At 38.7% G+C, this 19,103-nt stretch overlaps 1 protein-coding gene across 3 annotated transcripts; it reads right to left on the bottom strand.

Annotated features, from left to right (window-relative positions):
- Positions 1 to 3,036: 3,036 nt before the first annotated feature.
- Positions 3,037 to 17,929, bottom strand: LOC113412125 (uncharacterized). Of its 3 annotated transcripts, none has more exons than XM_087955694.1 (7): positions 17,862 to 17,929; positions 10,947 to 11,101; positions 8,293 to 8,613; positions 6,192 to 6,446; positions 5,156 to 5,326; positions 4,162 to 4,229; positions 3,332 to 3,657 (listed from the first exon to the last, which is right to left on the bottom strand). In XM_087955694.1, the coding sequence occupies exons 2-6, from the start codon at positions 11,011 to 11,013 to the stop codon at positions 4,192 to 4,194; spliced, it is 852 nt and encodes a 283-aa protein (XP_087811820.1). In that variant the 5' UTR covers positions 11,014 to 11,101; positions 17,862 to 17,929; the 3' UTR covers positions 3,332 to 3,657; positions 4,162 to 4,191. The 3 variants fall into 3 exon arrangements, with proteins under 3 accessions (XP_026523339.2, XP_087811820.1, XP_087811819.1); XM_087955693.1 differs by having other exon boundaries at positions 17,565 to 17,926; XM_026667554.2 differs by lacking the exons at positions 4,162 to 4,229; positions 17,862 to 17,929 and adding an exon at positions 17,565 to 17,761 and having other exon boundaries at positions 3,037 to 3,657.
- Positions 17,930 to 19,103: the final 1,174 nt, after the last annotated feature.

Here is a 19,103-nt window from a genome sequence, read left to right as displayed (position 1 = left end):
TAAAAAACTTGACAAAAAAATAAAGTAGAGTAGAGTAGAGTAGAGTAGAGTAGAATAGAATAGAGTAGAATAGAGTAGAGTAGAGTAGAGTAGCGTAGCGTTGCGTTGCGTTGCGTAGCGTAGAGTAGAATAGAGTAGAATAGAAGCTGGAAGGGACCTTGGAGGGCTTCCAGTCCAGCCCCCTTCTCAAGCAGGAGAACTTATACCATTTCAGACAAGGGACTATCAAGTCTCTTCTTAAAAACACCCAATGATGGAATGCCCATGATTTCTGGAGGCCAGCTGTTCCACTGGTTAATAGTCCTCACTGTTAGGAAGTTTCTCCTTAATTCCAAGTTGCTTCTCTCTTTGATTAGTTTCCAACTATTTTTTCTTGTCCGGCCCTCTGGTGATTTGGAGAATAATTTGACGCCCTCTTCTTTGTGGCAGCCCCTTAAATACTGGAATACTGCTATCCTGTCACCCTTAATTCTTTAGATTAGCCAAACCTAAAACCTGCAGCCATTCTTCATATGGTTTAGTCTTCAGACCTTTGATCATCTTAGTTGCTCTTCTTTGAACTTTTTCCAAAGTGTCAACATTTTTTTTTGTAGTATGGTAGCCAAAATTGGTTGTAGTATTCCAGGTGTGGTCTTACTAGGGTTTTATAAAGCAGCACTAACATTTCATGTGATCCTGATTCTATGACTTTGTTTATACAACCCAGGATGGCATTAGCTTTTTTGGCTGCTGCTGCACACTGCTGGCTCATATTCAAGTGACCATCCACCAGGATTCCAAAGTCCCTCTCACAGTTACTGTTTTTGAGTCAGGCCTAATCTGTACTTATTATACCTTTGAATTTTCCTCTATTTTCTGCAACTACAATATACTCTGTGAACTATTAAGGAGGGGTTGTCTTCACCCTCTTTCTCTCACATATAACATTTGCACTGAGTTGCCTCATAATCCTCTGGAATGAGCCCCCTCTCTACTGGGAATCCACCTCTTTACTACATTTTAGTACAGAATCTAAACCTAAACAAATTGCTGGGAAAAAATACTGAGTAATTAAGAAGCAGAATGTCCCAATAAATATAAAAAACAGCCCATGGTATACTGTATTTTTTGCACTATAAGACACACTTCTCCCCCTCCAAAAAGTGGGTGGAAATGTCTGTGCATCTTATGGAGTGAATATTGTGTAACAGACCAGGCTGTGGTGGAGGGAGGGAGGGGGTTGGTGCAGCAGCGGCAACAGGCAGCAGCAGTGAACAGCCTGTTGTTGCCACCACCTATCACCACCTATCATTGCCACTTGCTGCTGCTGTCACTGCTCGGTGGTCATTGCTGCTGCCATTCACTGCCATCTATCGGCTGTTGGATCGGCCCCTGGAATCAGCTATTCCAGGTGCGGGAATCGCCACCACCTATTACTGCTGCTGCACCAAGCCAACATTTGAAGCAGATTAGATAAGCTAACATACATATTCAATCATTAGAATAGTATTCCATCCTCTCATCTGTGATTTAATCATACACGTATATTTACATTTAAACAGTTTTATTTTTCTTTTAAAAAAAGATTCATTACTCCACAAAATATACAATTTACACACAATTTTCCTTAACATGTTCATTCTGTGTGATTTTTTTGAATCCAGGAATACTTTACAAAATTTGGAGACACTGCACAGCATCAAAAAGAATTGTACTCCAAATTGTTTTGATAGGATGGTAAGACTAATTGATTAATAAACTGTCTATCTACCCCAAGTTGACATCATTCAGATTTCTTAAATATGCATACTAATCAAAATCACATTCAACCTTCCATGATAAAAATATTCCATGAAGAATGAGTCACCTGAAATACAGGTTAACAGAAGGGTCATCTTGACAGCTTCTATTCCTATTAGACTTAAATTCCAGTTAAACTGATTTATTGTTCATGTGTATGCACAAGAATCTAGTCAGTTAATGGTTAGCAATATTAAGGATAAGGATTAACAAAATTCAAAAGGGATTGGACTTGTTTTTACACGGAGACTCTAGATCAGGGGTGGGCAAACTTTTTGGCTCGGGGGCCTCATTGACTTTTAAAATTTGACAGATGGGCCGCCACCTGGTGTCAAAATGCCTGTCATTACAAGTCAAAATCAAATGAATGCAATCATTCAAACATTCACATCAAACCTTAATTCTGTACCAATCTTCGGCGGGCCGGATTAAAAAGACCAACGGGCCGGATGTGGCCCGCGGGCCGTAGTTTGCTCACCCCTGCTCTAGATTGATTCTTTTTCTGTTCCCCCAGGCTCTGCTACTCCTTCTCTTACAGCTCATGGTTCCATTCCTGTGAATACTGTTTGTCTATGAAGCCTGGGAAGAAGCCAACAATCCAACAAGTGGCACAGTCCAGATTCAAACGAGTTCATGAGAATTTTTAGCTTCTGTCCCTGAAGCTGTTCTCTACACCTCAGCATGGAGGGCCATTTTTATTGCACTGGAATCAGATCATGGCTCCCATATGTTCTCTTTGCAAATCCAATGTCTGTCTGTCTGTCTGTCCGTCCCCTCCCCCTTTTTAGAAGTCCTGATGCTAGGTAACATTTCTTCTCATTGTCAAGTCAAAAGCATCAATGTTCAGTAACATGTAAGAATGGTTTTGAGAAGTCTCGTGTAAACTAAAACACACAGGACTGTTTTGGCCTGGGCCAAAGTTGTTTGGGAAGTGAGTAGGGCAAAAGCTAAGTTCTTGGCAGTTTAGGAAAGGCAGGGAAGGGAGTAAGGGGCAAGAGGTGGGAAAAATATTTGCCCTGCTGGCAGCTTTTGGAGGGAAGAGGAGGAGATTGAGAGGGCAATGCATCCCAAATCGTGAGTGAACCAAAATGGTTCAGAAGAACCTCTATAATGCAAAGTTTTGGATTTTTTTCTTACTGTTTGTAGACTGTAGTAGTAGCCATTTAAAAAGTCTGACTGGGCATTCAGCAAAATAACATAGGAGCTGTTTAGAGAATGACGAAAAGACCAAAGAGACTAGTGCCAAGTTTTTTAAAGTAAATTCATGATGACATTTAATTTTTGTAGTCCACAATTTTTAATCAGTATCTACTTGCAACTTCTTAAATTAAAATGTTCAACATCTTCATTATTATTTACATCTGTAAATCTTACTTTGTCCATAGTTTTCAGAAAAGAACATGAATCTAACTTCTCCAAGGCAATTTACCATTTAGCTCACATTACATATCTGAAGTTGAAGGGAAGACTGTAGAGTTTAAATCACTAGAGGCAAATAGAATTTAAATCTTGACTAATGCCTAAAGACCATTCCTTTTATTCTGCTGGATATTTTATTCATTTATTTATTTCATTTGTTAAACATGTACAAGATAACAAGTTTAGGTATAAACATAAACATGAACAAAGGAAGTAGATACTGATAAATGGGGACATTAAGACAGGGACAGTAGGCACACTGGTGCACTTATGCATGTCCCCTTTAAGAACCTCTTAGGAATGGGGTGAAGTCTACAGTAGACAGTTTGAGGTTGAAGCTGTGAAGGGTTGAGGCTGTAACAATGGAGTTGGGTAGGGCGTTCCAGGCGTTGACCCTCTGTTGCTGAAGTCGTATTTTCTGCAATCGAGTTTACAAGTACGTTCTTCCAATTTTTTTTCCTGGTAAGTAAAAAAAGGAATGAACAAAAAGAATTAATAGACTCATAAAGCTGAAGGCCATGTACTTATTTGTATGCAATTATTTTATTTATTATAAATAAAACAATAAACTATTTGCCTTTAAGTTGTTTGAATTGCTTTTTATTCAGTTAATCTCAAAAGATGAATCTGACTTAAGTCTTGACACTTTTTTGTGTGTCCTTGGATGCTTTACAGCCCTCTCTAAGCAGTTTACAGAGTCAGCATATTGCCCCCAACAATCTGGGTCCCCATTTTAGTGACTTCAGAAGAGTGGAAGGCTGAGTCAACCTTGAGCCTGGTGAGTGAGTGCAATTTGGCTAGAAACTGCCAAATTGCAGGCTGCCAGCAGTCAGCAGAAGTAGCGAGCAGTACTGCATTCGAACCACTGCACCACCATTACTCCATATGTCGTTGACTATGTTAGTAACTAGCAGGCATGTCAATATATCTATAGATTTATAAAGAGAAAACGTATATACTTACCTTGAATTGGAAGAAAGCAGGGAAAACTCTCTATTCTAATAAGTGAATTCTTTGCATGACTGCTATTTCTACACAATAAACAAGGAATAACAATTAGTGAAATTAACAACAAGACCAAGAAAACAGTTAATGAGTATTATAAACTTTTCTAGTTTTTTTAATGAGGCAAAAAGTCTACTTTTATTGTGAATTTTTAATTAACCTTTCTTATTTTATTTATGTGGGTACTCCCCTCACCCCAGTGATTCTGGCAGTGAACAAACTTTAAATGGACTGTAATGTAAATAAAATAAAATATAAGATCTTAAAATATATGATATATATTGTAGCATAAAATATGTTTTGTAATTCATTCTCAAGGTTTGAGTATTTGAAATTTTTTTATGGACCCATGCTTTTTCTTTAAGGCAAAAAGCAGGCCAATTTCACTTTTTAATTAAACTCCTGATAACCTATATTCAGACAGCCATGCAGTGTTCTTAACAATTATATAAATATAGTTTACTGTTGCCTTGTTCTGAGATTTGTTTTCCTAGCAAGAAAAATAAATTCAAATATAATCTCAAGATTTTTTCATATTATAAGATTTCCCAAGCATTTTCAATTATTAGGAATTGATATTAATAGATAAAATACAAGAAGAAAAAATCACACAGACATAGAATGCAGTGAAAAGGGTTGGAGTTTCCCATGACCACTGTGACAGGATACTTGCAGCTCATGTTTTAGTGATTTATTGGATTCAAACCAAGGAAGTTAACATTGGGTCCATTCAAATATATTTCAATATTTTCTAGGCACCACAGGTTGAATGTTTAAGTATGAGGATAAATTGCATGTTTAAGTATGAGGTCCCAGAGATGATAAATAATGGTGCCAAATAGGAAAGTTCCAATGTCTTTTTTTTTTTTTGTGCCATGTCTGGCTTTATAGCAATGGTTAAAATAAACGGTCATTAGGTATTGAAAAATATTAATCTCTAGTTTGCCCTTACCTTGCAGAAGACAATTTTTCCTCTTTTTCCTCCACCACATTACAGCCAATAAAATGGAAACCAATGAAATAACAATTATCACAATGACTATTACCCCGGTCATATTCAGTGTGGTCTCTTCTGTTATAATCGTGGAAGTTTTAGCATTTTCAAGTGTCATACATTCAGAGACTGTATAAAATAAAGAAAAGAAAATGGAGTTAATTTTCCATCTGAACAATTAAAAAGGTAGTATATTCTTGAAGTGCTGAATTCCTGGTCATTTCATGAACATGTCCATATGATTTTCTTGGAAACTGCATAGAAATATTTTATTACCTTCTTCCAAATTAGTCCACTTCTGGGTTTTCTTTATGGTTTTAAATCCAAGTATGAACTTTGATTCTGCTTAGGTTTTTGGATTCAAACTTTATGCTGTTATCTAGCAAAGTATACGGTACTCATCAAGGAGACAACATATAAGGAAGCTATTTGGTTCCCAAAAGTGGGACTGCTACAAGCCCCTGATGTGACACCAAACTAAAATCATTTCTCCCATTCTGTGGAAAGAATCTCTTCTCCCAGGTCTGTCAACAAAAGTACTTCGTATTAATTTTTGTCAATCATAGCAACCAAATAGAGCTTCTATTATATTGAATATTAGATACATGGGACAAGTAACATGACAATGTGGTGGACTTCATGTGCTGCTGGAGTTCTAGACAGAACTTCAGACAGTAGCTTGCCAAGAGTTCAATGCAACACAGTGATTGGCCCCCGAGCATCAATCTCACATTTTTATTAATTCACCCCCAAAGATCTTATAATTACATTTCCATTTAAACACTCCAAAATGCTCATTACCCACCCAAAATTGTTCAATGAAAACAGTAGGATCTTAATGGGATCTGAACAAACACCTATCTTGTGAAAAAATACCTTGTGCTAACTGTTCTTTTAATACTTTGTAACTTTAATTACCTATGTTCCTTGGTTGGTAGTGATGGTTGTTGACAATCTGAAGTATAGGTGTGACAATGAAAAAAATGAAACATACCTGGCTGTCTGTTAGGAACTCTTGTCTGGTTGAAAATGCAGCAATATTCAGTTTCAGAGGGAGCAGATTCCAGCTGAAGGATATTGCTTAGGCTGAATGACCCATCCTCATTTTTCACCGACTGAGATGTTGCCTTATGGATCAGATTAGTTCCAGTTTTAGAAACCCAATAGAACTTCTCCTCTGGGTAACCTCCAGATGCTGTACAAATAAGTATGTCCTCCTGTTTCATTATTTGAGGCCTTGTATATGGTGCTGCAAAATATGAAAATGTACTAATCAGAACAGAACTACATTGCTCATAGTCATAGACTTTGGATAGCAGTTCCTCCAAGATCTACTATTTTTCTAGTTATATTTGTGACACTCCCACCCCTTGTCTCTCTTCAGGAATGTACAGATCCAAGCCAGTTATCATTAAAGTCTAATTATTTTCATTGCATTGTTAAAAAAAGAGTAATGTGACTGCTTTGGACACCCACAGGATAATCCCAGAGACATCATAATTGGCAGGCCAAAAGCATATAATTGATTGGGGGGGATTTAAAATTAGCTTTTTGCACTTAATATTATGTTCTATTTTGCTCGGTAATATTCTGGACTTTAAAAGAACATTCATTCATTATAGGCTGCCCAACTAATTGCTCTCTCAAGGGGATGAAATTGTGGGGAAAAATAGGAGGAGGAAGGTGTATTAGGTGTATTCTCTATGTTGAGCTGTTTATAAAAAAAATAAGGACAGGATAAAAACAAACAAATGAATATAATTCTAGATTTTACAATTTTAAAAAATTGTATCAGAATTCAGAGTTTTCTGGTTTTACCCTGATGATTTAATCACTAGAAAAAATACCTAGTCTTTTCTATAAAGGCATTTTGAAACTATATTTCAAAGAATTCATGTTTATGACATTCTGTTTGTTTGCTTCATACTTCTAAACCAGGGCTGTCAAACTTAAGGCCTGTGGGCCAAATCCAGCCTGCAGGGTGCTTAAATCTGGCCCATGGGGCTGGCCTGGAAATAGCAAAGGACTGGCCCATAGTGCCTCTGGCAGCCAAAACAGGGCACGGGGGTCTGTGCTTGCCCCCCCGCCACACACACACACCACATTTTCAGCCTGGACTTCTTCCTGCAGCCAAAACAGGGTGCAGGGGCCATGCACAGCCCCCTATGCCCCATCTAGGTGGGCAGGGTCCTACAGGAGGCATCTGTCCTGTCTCCCCCCACCCCATGCCCAGTCTGCAGAGAAGTACAATACTGATCCGGCCCTCAAAGAAATCTAGTTTGACACCCCTGATCTAAACATTTGCTTAGTAAATAGGCAGAATGGAGAAGTCTGATAAGAAGCTTCTAGAAGTATCTGATTGACATTCCTGGAAACCATAGTGAAGGACTAGATAGGCATACCTCCTTTTGTTCCTGTGGACAAATTAAGGTCTAACATACCAATATAATTTTCATTTTGTCTGTTCCTAATATATACCTGCTAACAACATCTATGCTGTTTATGAAGAAATGCAGAACCAAAATTGAGAATAAGAAAAAAAATGAATAAGCTGTTAAGGAACTTTGAAAAAAAAAATCACAGTCCTAAAGAAAAGAAAGCCTAAGAAAATAATACAGAATGACACCATGTTGATTTTTTTAAATATGACGGTTAGAGATAAACTGTAACAAGATTGGGGATTCTGTTATTCTACCACCTATAACAAAAAGCACCTCAGAACCCCTGCCACACTTATTTCTTAAATTTGCTCCCTTCAAATGTCTTTCTGCCTCACTAAGCAAAATACAACCAGGATTATTTTGAGTTTCTTTCTCACCCTTTCATCTTCCTCAAGACTATATAATCTTTTTTCCAAGTTCCCTTTTAATGGCTCATTCGCTCATATTCCGTTCCAAGGGCTGGCTTGAATGTTGCGATGGGCATTTATTCACTGGCTCCATCCCTCCCCTCTCCTCCCCCGTGTAGATGTTTATGGTGAAAGACAGTATTAATAGTAAAACTTTATGAATGGCAGCTGCTGTAGCAATTAATTTTGACCAATACACATTCAAATCTAGTTTCTTGAGGTTCATTGATCATAGGCTCAAACTTACCAAACACCTCTAGACGTATAGTCAGGTTACCCATACCATTTTCAGTTATATAATTTAATATATAGTTTCCTTCATGTGATATCTTTATTGGATAAATACTTAGAAAAGCTGTACAACTGTTGTACAATTTCAAAGTTGTTTCATTTTCAGTCCAGCTTCCATTCTGTTCTTTGATGATGACTTTGGCAAAACAGTTGTCTCCCTTGAGGGTGCAGAATTTCAATCCTATGAAATGAATGGGTGTCTTACTCTTGCATTTAATCATAATGCCTTTTCCAAGTTCTGCAATGTTGGGTTTTGAACATGATAAACAATTATCCCCTGAAAAAAAAAAAGCAGAAGATGCAAACAATTGCACTGTATGATTTTCATTTACCAAACCTAAATTATTAGGAATTAAGAATACTATTTACAGCCAGAAAATATATTTGGATAGAAAAAGCTTCAGTGCTTAGTAGTTCAGGCCATACGGCTAATAGGAAAGCTTTCCTAAACTTTGGGAGAATGGCTGCTGTTCAGTATAGTCACCTCTGCTTTGCCTGAAGCATGGATAAATTGAATTCATAACAGCCATTAATTGGATTTAGGAAAAAATGGCAGTTAAAATTGTATATGATTAGCTGAATAACTTATAGGCTCTTTCCATATTATGCTAAACCTCAGTGCCTGGATTCACACAAACTCTAAGCCACAATCAAAAATGCTTACTGTGAGTTGTGAAGTCAGCCATTATTTACTGACTACAATGTGCTCTATGCAGGCTGCCCTGGAAGATTTTCCAGAAACTACAACTGGTCTAGAATGTGGTGGTGTATGCAATTTTAGGGATTTCATCACAGGTGTGTGAGCTGCACTGGCTTCCAGTTTCATCTCAGGTGCAATTCAAGGCAGTGGTGGGATGCAAATATTTTTACTACCGGTTCTGTGGGTGTGACTAGGTGGGTGTGGCTAGGTGAGCATGGCCATGTGATTGGGTGGGCTTCGCTTTTTTTTCCGCAGCATCCTCCCCTTGCACTCTGTGGTTTTTTTTTTGCCTCCTGGGCTTCAGGGAAGCTTCCTGGGTGCCCGTTTTTGCTCCCTGAGGCCCAGGAGGCAAAAAACAGGGCATGGGGGGCTGCGCAGCAAAAAAAAAACCAACCTTCTGTGACCCTTTTTGCCTCCTGGGCTTCAAGAAGTCTCCTGGGAGAAACAATAAGACAGCGAGGGGGATGTTGGCACAGCTGATTGTTGGAACAGCTGATCGTTGGAGGAAAAAAGAAAAGAAATACCGGTTCAGCTGAACCGGTAGCTGTTTTTTAACTACCAGTTTGCCCAAACTGGCCTGTACCAGTAGAATACCACCACTGATTCAAGGTGATGGCTATAGCCTTTAAAGCCTTAAATGGATCTGAGTTATTGAACCTCTTCTAACAAAGAAGAAAGCGAAAGAATCCCCAATGCCAATAGAAGAAATTTCATTTGGGCCAAATAAAACTTTTTTTAACTGACATTTGCAGTTTTCTACTTTCCCTTTTGTGTTCTTGCACCTGTCCTCCTTAATGTGTTGATAAGCTTTGTTCGTTCTTGAACTCAAGGTCCTATCCTTAAAATGTACATATATTCCTGTAAGTTGGATTTAAGGAGTTGTTTCTTTGTCATCTCCAATGATATATAGGGTGTTTTTGTAAGCAGGAAAAATTGAACAATAACTATCATATATTCCTGAATGTATAACAATGAACAAGATTATCTAGTTTTTCAGCCACAAGTTATCTCTGTCTATATAAAAGCGAAATACCACTCAATCATCATCACAAAATCTCCAGAACCATAAAGCCTAAAAACTTCAAATTTGGCACCTAGGTCCCTCTTGGCTTCTAAGGTGCTCACTAAGAAAGGCTTTTTCAAAATGACCATCAGAGCATTAGTATTTCCTATATTATTATTAACATGCTCTGATGCTAAGGAATTCTACTCCCCCTCCCCACCTAAAAAGAAATTTGTTCCAAATGCAAAACAGAACCAGAGGAGTTTCATTTTCAGTTTTAGTTTCACAGCACCAAAAACAGAGCAGTTGAGCTAAGCCATGCCCAGGCTTCTTGCTGTCTCCTTCTTGTTCACACAGCAAATACTGTTTCAGTTTCCAAACAGTCTTCAACTTTCTCACACACTGAAAGGACACTAGCCAGATGAATACCGATGGATGTTGGAAGGCAGAGGCAGAATTTCCCCCCCTTATTTTCCTCCCCCAAAACTAAGCCCAACCATATAGTTTCGTAGCAAAGCATAGGTATCGAGCTAGTTAAGTAATATTTCTCCTTTTTAAAGCCTTATAAGAATCATATAAGCAAACAAGCACATAAAAATATATGTGGTCTGTATCCTATAACTGAATTGTTTTTATTGATTTGACTTACATTATGTTTGTAATAATTTCCAAAAATCATGAGTTTTGACATTTGGTCCTTAGCATAAAGTTGCAGGCTATTCTTCCTCCCTGTAGCTGTAACTTTAATGTTAGAAATGGAAATTACTCTTTTTTCCTTCTCCAATAAAAGGAAAAGCAAAGTAAGAGTAAAGGAAATGCAATTGAAGGAATCTCACCTATGTCCTTTAAAAGACAGTATAAAAATATTGTAGCCATAAAATAAACTTGAGATAATAGAAAATTTTACCTGCTTGAATATAACTTAAAACATTCAACAGTAGGAAAGCAAACAGTAAGTTTTGGAAAGTTGCCATATTAACACCAATTGCTTCTGCTTAGAATCTCATTGGAAAGCATTTCAGAAACCGAGTCACCACCTTGAAATAGCAATGTATGTTTTTCCTGTTGAGAAATGAAGACATTAAGTATTCCTTCCCCATTTTACTCAATTAGAATAATCTGTGAATAAAATTATTCCCAAATAATCCTTTACCCTGTACTTCTGAATTAATGCCTTTCTTTTAAAAAATGTGACACAAAATTTTGTAGAAGAAAATGAACAATATGATTGTCTCTTGCAGGTTGAGGGTAGTTTATCCTTTTTCTCATTTGGATCTCTGATCAGAGGAAAATCTCATTAGTTTGGTTTCCCCAATACTGAATATAAGCAGTTGTTCACTTCAAATGATTGTCAAGATATTTAAGTATTTTTAACATATAAAAATATCTATTGGTACTACCAATTCATATCTTTTAAACTTCACGATACTAGCTGTGAAGTAAGTCACCTTATGACAATAGCAAAACAAAATATTTCAGTCAGATTAGAAGCCTGTACTTGAAGCTGTCAGCCTATATCATAGTAAACTGTGCATTTTACCTTTATGTTTCCTGGAATTATACCTAATAAAATGCTTTCAGTTCAAATGTTAGTTTTAGATTTTTTTTTAATGTTTTGATGTATTTCATTCTAGTTCCTTTGAGCTTTTATTATTAACATAACCACCACACGTGATAAAATTTTCCATCTCTGTTATGGCATTTCCAACATTTGTTGTTAAGTGCCTTCTCTGTCTTGGAATGATTCTCTTGGCAATCATTGATGGACTTAAGCATCATCTGTAAAATATTTACATCAAATTTCTCTTACATTATAGTTCAGATTAACTTTTATAGATTTTTTTCTGTAACTCTTCCCATTGGGCCATTGTGATTGTTTCTTTGAACTTTAATATCAATTATACTATAGCACTTTTGATTTGTTTTGTGTCCATGTTGCATTTCACTAGCAATTTGCAAATACATCCTAATTTGTGTTCTTGATTTTGTATCAGAATTTCAAATTCTGCTATTTTTTTTTAAGATCCTTTCTTCTTTTTTAAGATCACTTTATTTATTTTTCCAGTTTTCTTTCAAAGATCACTTTATTGTTTCAGTGATTTACAGTTACATTCACTGTGGTTCTTTGGATGATTCTTGTGACTTTAATCTCTTTCCTGGATTTGGATATGACATGTTGGCAAATGTAATTAATTTTATTGTATTATTTTATAACACTTTATTCCCCTTCTCTATCACTGTTAGTCTTCTGATTTGAGTTAAGTTGGTGACCTTCAACTGATGGAAGACATTCAGTGCAAAAGGGAGAGAGAATGTTTTCCAGAGATTTCTGACATTTACAGGAAATATAGATGCAGTAAGATAATGAATTTTCTGCAGAGTTTGCATTTAAAATTACTATGCTTGTTTCCCAGGGGAAAATGTATATTTTAATTAAAAGGTGATAGATAACACATGTGTTATCTATCACCTTTTAATTAAAATATACATTTTCAATCTATATTAAAATTAGATAACTGCAGCAAATAGTATTGCAGAATATTTTTCCCACTAACCCAATTACTGCATGTATGTAGCCAAGATTGTTGCGTGACTAAGGGTACTTTTACAGCTAACTTCATGCACACACAGCAATTTATTATCAGAATTAAACCAAAGTGAAAGTATTGCAGCAAAATGTCAAAACTCTCCTAACTTTACCTTTCTCCCAGAGCTATATTGTTAGCAAATATTCAATCTGCCCTTAGCAACCATCTCCCCGCCTTTCCCCCTCCCTTTTCCCTCTCCCTCAGCTTTTCACTCAGAAAGATAAGAAGGGAAAGATAAGAAGATAAGGGAATTGACTGGTGTTGGTGCGCACATGAAATCATTCTTTGTTTTTGTTTTGGATCTTGACAGATATCCCTCCACAACTGAAGTTGTGTAATGCACCTCCCTCTCAGTCTTCTGTCCCTGTGTGGGACTTTTCCAAGGTGTCCGGTTATCTATCTGCAGGCAACCATGACTCTTTGTCCCCATCCACATTGGGTGTTGGGTGAAGAACATCCCTTTGTCTGTTTGTCACTTCTCTTGTCCCTAGAAGCCTCCAGGTGACATCTTCAACCTTTTTCTTCCTCTGGAAGCAGGAAACAGCACCTGCACACTCCAACGGCCTGAAGCACTCTCTCTCTCTCTAGCCACTGATTTCCCATATGACTCTCCTAAGGCACCTGCTGCCTTGATGCCTCAGAGGGGCAAAGACTGAAATGTGACATGCCTCTCTATTTTCCTTCTCTCTCCCCACCTCTCTCTCTCTCACACACACACACTTTATATGTCAAAGCACCAGCAATTGAGGGAGTGAAGTTCCCTCCTGGACTTTAAACTTCAATACCCATTTATTATGTTTGGACAATTAGAATGCTTCTTCCATCTGCCCCACAACAATCCTAGTTAGCAACCAAAGCAACTTTGCCCCCAGGATAGAGCTTCTGTACTTCAAGGCCTAGTGCACAATCACTTAAATATGAGCTAGCAGTATGCTGCAGCTTCCAAAAAAACAACAACATAGTCCTAGACTGCATTAATAGACGGACAGAATCAAGACCACGTGATGTGTTATTACTACTTTATAATAACTTGGTAATTCCACACTGGAAATATCCAGTTTTGGTTGCCACAATATAAAAAATATGTTGAGACTCTAGCAAGTGCAGAGAAGAACAAACCAGATAATAAGGGAACTGGAGGCTAAAGCATATGAAGAACATTTGGGTAGGAATTGGGTACATCTAGTTTAAAGAAAAGAAGCATTAGGGATATGATAGCACTATTCCAATATCTAAGGGGCTGCCACAAAGAAGAGGGAGTCAACCTATTCTCCAAAGCACCTGAGGGCAGGACAAGAAACAACGGAAGGAAACTAATCAAGGAGAGAACCAACCTAGAACTAAGGAGAAATTTCCTGACAAAACAATTAATCAGTGGAACAACTTGCCTCCAGAAGTTGTGGGTGCACCAACACTGGAAGTTTTAAAGAAGAGATTGGACAACCGTTTGTCTGAAATGTTAATAAGGTTTCCTGCTTGAACAGGTTGGACTAGAAGACCTCCAAGGTCCCTTCCAATTTTGTTATTCTGTTAAGGCCATATCTGAACTTCTCATTTCCCCCCTTTTTTTCTGCCCACTCACACCAGGTCAAAAGCATTCAGCCTGGCCAGAAAATTCACATGCCACAAATATCATTGGATTTTTCACTATACCTAAATTGATTCCTATCAATCAATCAGAGTCAAAAATAGGGAGAGAGTTTATTCATTGTGTGGAGCATAGTGATTGAATGACTGTGTTGTAAACAGGAGGGATACAACAATCCCTATTTCCTGTTTACAACACACTTATTTCAGCAGTTCCAAGAAGGCTCCACACCCATTTGTACTATGCAGGTGATTCTGAGGGCACAGATATGTAGACTCAATGACTCTCAGAAAGAGTGATAACGACCAGATGACTACAAGGAATATAAAACCTTCCATTCTCCACCATTCAGTCAGAATTGAAGAAGCTTCTAGGATGAGAAGTGAAATGTTTTCAAGGAAAATCAAAGCTCAGTTGCCTTTTCAAAAAGCACCTTTGGGACAAGCTTCCTCCTTCATTTCACATTCCATAAGGGTTTAATTTATTTATTTATTTATTTAGCATATAGCATCTACAGAGGTCATGCAACCACTGATACACAAATTTAATTTTAATAAAATGTATATATACATATACACATACATACATACATATATGTGTGTGTGTGTGTGTATACACACTGGTATGTATGTATGTATGTATGTATGTATGTATGTATGTATGTATGTACCCTGTTTCTCCAACAATACGGCCTCCCCAATAGGAAGTCCCAGCATGTTTTATAGGCATGAAATGAAATTAAGCCCCTCCCCCCAAATTAAGCCCTATATTAAAACATGCGAAATGGGGGGGGGAATGGGGGGGGCTTGCCGTTAGGAAGTACTTTTGTTGCACACCCGGATATGGTGCTGCCTGCGTTGACCCCGATACGAAGTGCCCCGTCGCCTCCCACCCGCCCGAAGATGCAAGGGGGGGGGGGAATTAAGATGGCCTAGCCATTTTTTCGGGACTCAAAAAAAAAAAAAAGACCCGGCCTTATTATATGAGAAACACGGTATGTGTGTATGTATGTATGTATGTATGTATGTATGTATGTATGTATGTATGTATGTGTTCTGTCTCACCTGTGCCAACAAAGTGAGAAGTCCAAGTTTCCAAAGGAATATACACAAGCAGACAAGACCAGTAATGACAGGATTAAATTCCTTTAACCAGGCAAGTCCTTGGCAGTCTCACACAAGCTGCCTGCCAAGTCCGATAATAAAGCAAGAACATAAATCACAGGCTGTCGCCACACACACAGAATCCATCGGAGCTGCTCTCACAAATTAACACGTTGTCCTGAACAAAAAACCAGAGCTAACACACCCACTTTTATTCCCTGTGGGGCGTGTCAGTCTCTCATCTCAGTCTCTGATTTGTCCTTTCTTTCTGCGTTGCATCTCACGGTTTTGCCTGCATCTTTGCCTCGCATCAAACCATCATTCTGAGCCAGAGGCTCTGATACGTCCTCCTGGTTATCTGCCAACACCTGAGGCACAACCAGGGAGGAAGATCTTGCCGAAGAGGAAAGTTCTGGGGAGGAAGGTAATTCCAAATCCTCTAACAAAGCAGGCTCAAACCTCAGAGCCAAATCCTCCTCTTCCTCATTGTCCAAGTCTGTGTCCTCTAGCAAAGCAGGCTCAAACCTCAGAGCCAAATCCTCCTCTTCCTCATTATCCAAGTCTGTGTCCTCTAACAGAGCAGGCTCAAACCTCCGAGTCACAACATGTATGTATGTATAATATATAGACAATGCAATGTAAGGTGTAATATAAGGGTCCACAAGGGTTGAAGATCTTTTAAAAACATAAAGAGACCTTTTTATTTGACTAGTGTGTGGTGGGGCTTATATCACCTTAGTAAATATGGATATAGCTGTACTCTAACATATTATAAGCCACTGCCCCAGATGATTGTTGTATTGGGTTTAATTGTAATTATCTGTTTTATCTGTTTGCAAGTAAAGATTTTTGACTAGGTAGAATTTGGTAATTGCTGTGCTTTCCTGCCTTGTGTCATAGCTTGGTAAAGGCATATTATGGGTGATTACACAATCTAGGTATCTCCTACATTGACTCCCGCATACTTGATACCTTTCTGTCTGATGCTTCTGCCAATGGCCCAATAAAAGATAAGCATATTTTAAAATCATTTTTATATATTTGGATCAGAAAGGGAAAAAGGGAAGAAAGGGAGGGAGGGAGGGAGGGGAAGGGGATAGAGAGGGAGGAGGGAGGTTGGTTTTCTACTCTATCAATATATTAAATGTGCATAGAGGGCAGTAACCAGTGATCAGATGATAAAGGGCATTCCTATCACAGTAATCAGCTGGGTGAAGGACTTTACCCACAGTGAAATAATACGTATGAGATAAACAAGCTAAGTAACAGTTAGCAAACATCTCCTTTGGATCTCAGCCTGCTATTGGGGAAAACATGCAAAGAGATTTTATATCAGGAAGCAGAATTATGACTATGAAAGTGCTGGATTACAGTCTGGATTCAAGTCCATTCTCAACCATGGTATAATTCACTGCATGATTTTCGCTGAGTAATTTCCCTCTGTCTTAGACCAGTCTACCTCACAAGACCACTGTTGTGGGAATAAAATGCAAACATCTTGGAAACAGAATTAAACATTTAATCCAAGCTGTTCTCAAGCATGGACATGGGCAACAGTTGCAAAAGTTTAGGCTTTGGCATCTCCTTAAGGAAGTTGTTTGAAGACCCAAACCATAGCAAGAACTGACATGCCAGATCCAGGAAAGTGCAACTGAACAAATGAAATTTATAAGTTACTTTATGTAAATATCTAACATATCCTTGACCCAAATGTCTGCAATCTACCAAATATAAACATTCAGTGCTGAAAAAAAAGTACAGGTAGGTGATCATCAAACCTGTAGCTGCTTTTTAATGTGAAAATTATGGAACTTCTGCTGGTTTGGCCCTCAGAGAATTCCTATTTAACGGCTGTTCTTCAGGAAGATCTTAGTAGCTTATTTCTAAGTTAATGGCTGCCAGTCAGCAACCAGGTAAAATTCAAGGAACTGATTATTACTTTTCAAGTCCCATATGGCCCAGGGCCCTGATATCTTCAGGGCCAAATGAATTCACTTGTCTAATGAGATTAGAAACAGATGGCCCACTGTGAGGACCCCATACCCAGGTCTTCTCAATTTCTACAAGCAAATACAAAACATTCAGCCACATACTCACATACCAGCAAACTGTTGTTTAAAAATAGTGCCAGTAAAGATTTCACTGCATGCATTTAATAGAGCAAGAAGATAGAGCAAGCGACAAGGCACCAGCAATTCCAAGAAATACTTGCAGAACTGGGATTCTTTAGTAACAGAAAGTTTTACCTGATTAGTCACACTCCAGTTTCTTGGTAGTAAGGGGGAAAATTAGATTCCACTACTGCTGACAAACAGCCTATACCTATGAAGTCCAGTGAACTCACAAAGCAAGGAGTTGCGCAGGAGTGAAATAAAATGTTGTCTACATTTGCTTTCATTTTCCTTTTCAGTTTGGGACTTGTAAGAACAATTGCACCTGGAGACAAATGCAAACAAATCGGACAAGTTTCCAAATGATATGCTGTACTTATGTTTCTAAAAAATTAACTCTTTAAAATAATGCAAGAATTATCTGATCAGTACCTTATGTACTATGTTTTCTGTTGGGAAAGAATGGGCTCCCTGCCACCTGATCCTCAAAGTGCTACAAGCAGGGGTGGGATTCAAATTTCTTAACAACCGGTTCTGTGGGTGTGGCCTAATTTGTGGGTGTGGCTTGGTGGTCATGTGACTGGGGTGGGAGTGGCTTGCTGACTGGGCATGGCTAGGTGATCATGTGACTGGCGTGGGCGTGGCCAGGTGGCCATGTCACTGGCAAACCAAATGTAAGTAGTCCTCACGTAATGACCAGATCCTTGCTTAATGTCCAGTTGCTTAGCAAGTGTTTTTTGCCAGTTTCCAAGGCCTGGTGAGCCCTGGAGAGGGCAGGGCGAGGCCTGGGCAGGTGGCCATGTGACTGGCAAACCAAATGTAAATGGTCCTCGCTTAATGACCAGGTTCTCACTTAATGGCCAGTTGCTTAACCAGTGTTTTTTGCCAGTTTCCAAGGCCTGGGGAGCCCTGGAGAGGGCAGGGCGAGGCCTGGGCAGGTGGCCATGTGACTGGCAAACCAAATGACCAGGTCCTTGCTTAATGGCCAGTTGCTTAGCAAGTGTTCTAATTTATGACTGACCTCCACAGAACTACTTGGCCTGTTTTTGATGTTTGACACACACACACACACACACACACACACACACACACACACTTCTAACCCTGCTATTCTTTGATTCTGTAAGGATCTCCTGCTGGAGCAGGGGGTTGGATTAGATGACCCTTGTAGGCCAGCCCTAGATTGCTGTGCTGCTTCAAAGTCTTCTGAAGCCAGGGTTTATGTCCTTCCTTCCTTTCCTTTTTTCCTCTCTCCCTCCCTCCCTCCTTCCATGTATTTATCTATCCATCCATATATCTCATTTACTTTCTCCTCTCTCCCTCTTCCTTCCTTCCTTCCTTCCTTCCTTCCTTCCTTCCTTCCTTCCTTCCTTCCTTCCTTCCTTCCTTCCTTTCTTTTTTTCTTTCCCTTTCTTTCTGCCCCTGCCTTCCATCCCCCTTCCTTCCTTTCACTTCCTTTCTCTCTCCCTTTTTCTTTCTTTCCCTTTTCTCTTTCTTTTCTTTTTGTATCTTCCTTCCTTCTTTTTCTCTCACTTTCTCTCTCTCCCCCCTCTATCTCTTTCCCTCTCTTTCTCTCTCTCTTTCTGTATCCCCCTCTCTTTCTCTCTGCCCCTCCCTCTCTCCCTCTTTCTCTCTCTCTCTTTCTGTCCCTTCCTCTTTCCCTATCTCCTTCTA

Source organism: Notechis scutatus, chromosome 2 (genome assembly GCF_049901735.1).
Source record: "Notechis scutatus isolate UNSWTSFEM ecotype Mainland chromosome 2, rNotScu1.2, whole genome shotgun sequence".
In the NCBI taxonomy this organism is placed as follows: domain Eukaryota; kingdom Metazoa; phylum Chordata; class Lepidosauria; order Squamata; family Elapidae; genus Notechis; species Notechis scutatus.
The sequence above is the reverse complement of the archived record's forward strand: the minus strand, read 5'-3'. Positions and strand labels throughout refer to the sequence as shown.

Excerpts from the sequence above, each read along its gene's own strand:
- LOC113412125 (XM_087955694.1), bottom strand. The coding sequence starts at position 11,013 with ATGGCAACTTTCCAAAACTTACTGTTTGCTTTCCTACTGTTGAATGTT. Across the intron at positions 8,614-10,946 it reads TTTAAGTTATATTCAAGCAG|GGGATAATTGTTTATCATGT; the intron begins GTAAAATTTTCT and ends TTTTTTTTTCAG. Across the intron at positions 5,327-6,191 it reads AGTTCCTAACAGACAGCCAG|TCTCTGAATGTATGACACTT; the intron begins GTATGTTTCATT and ends TATTTTATACAG.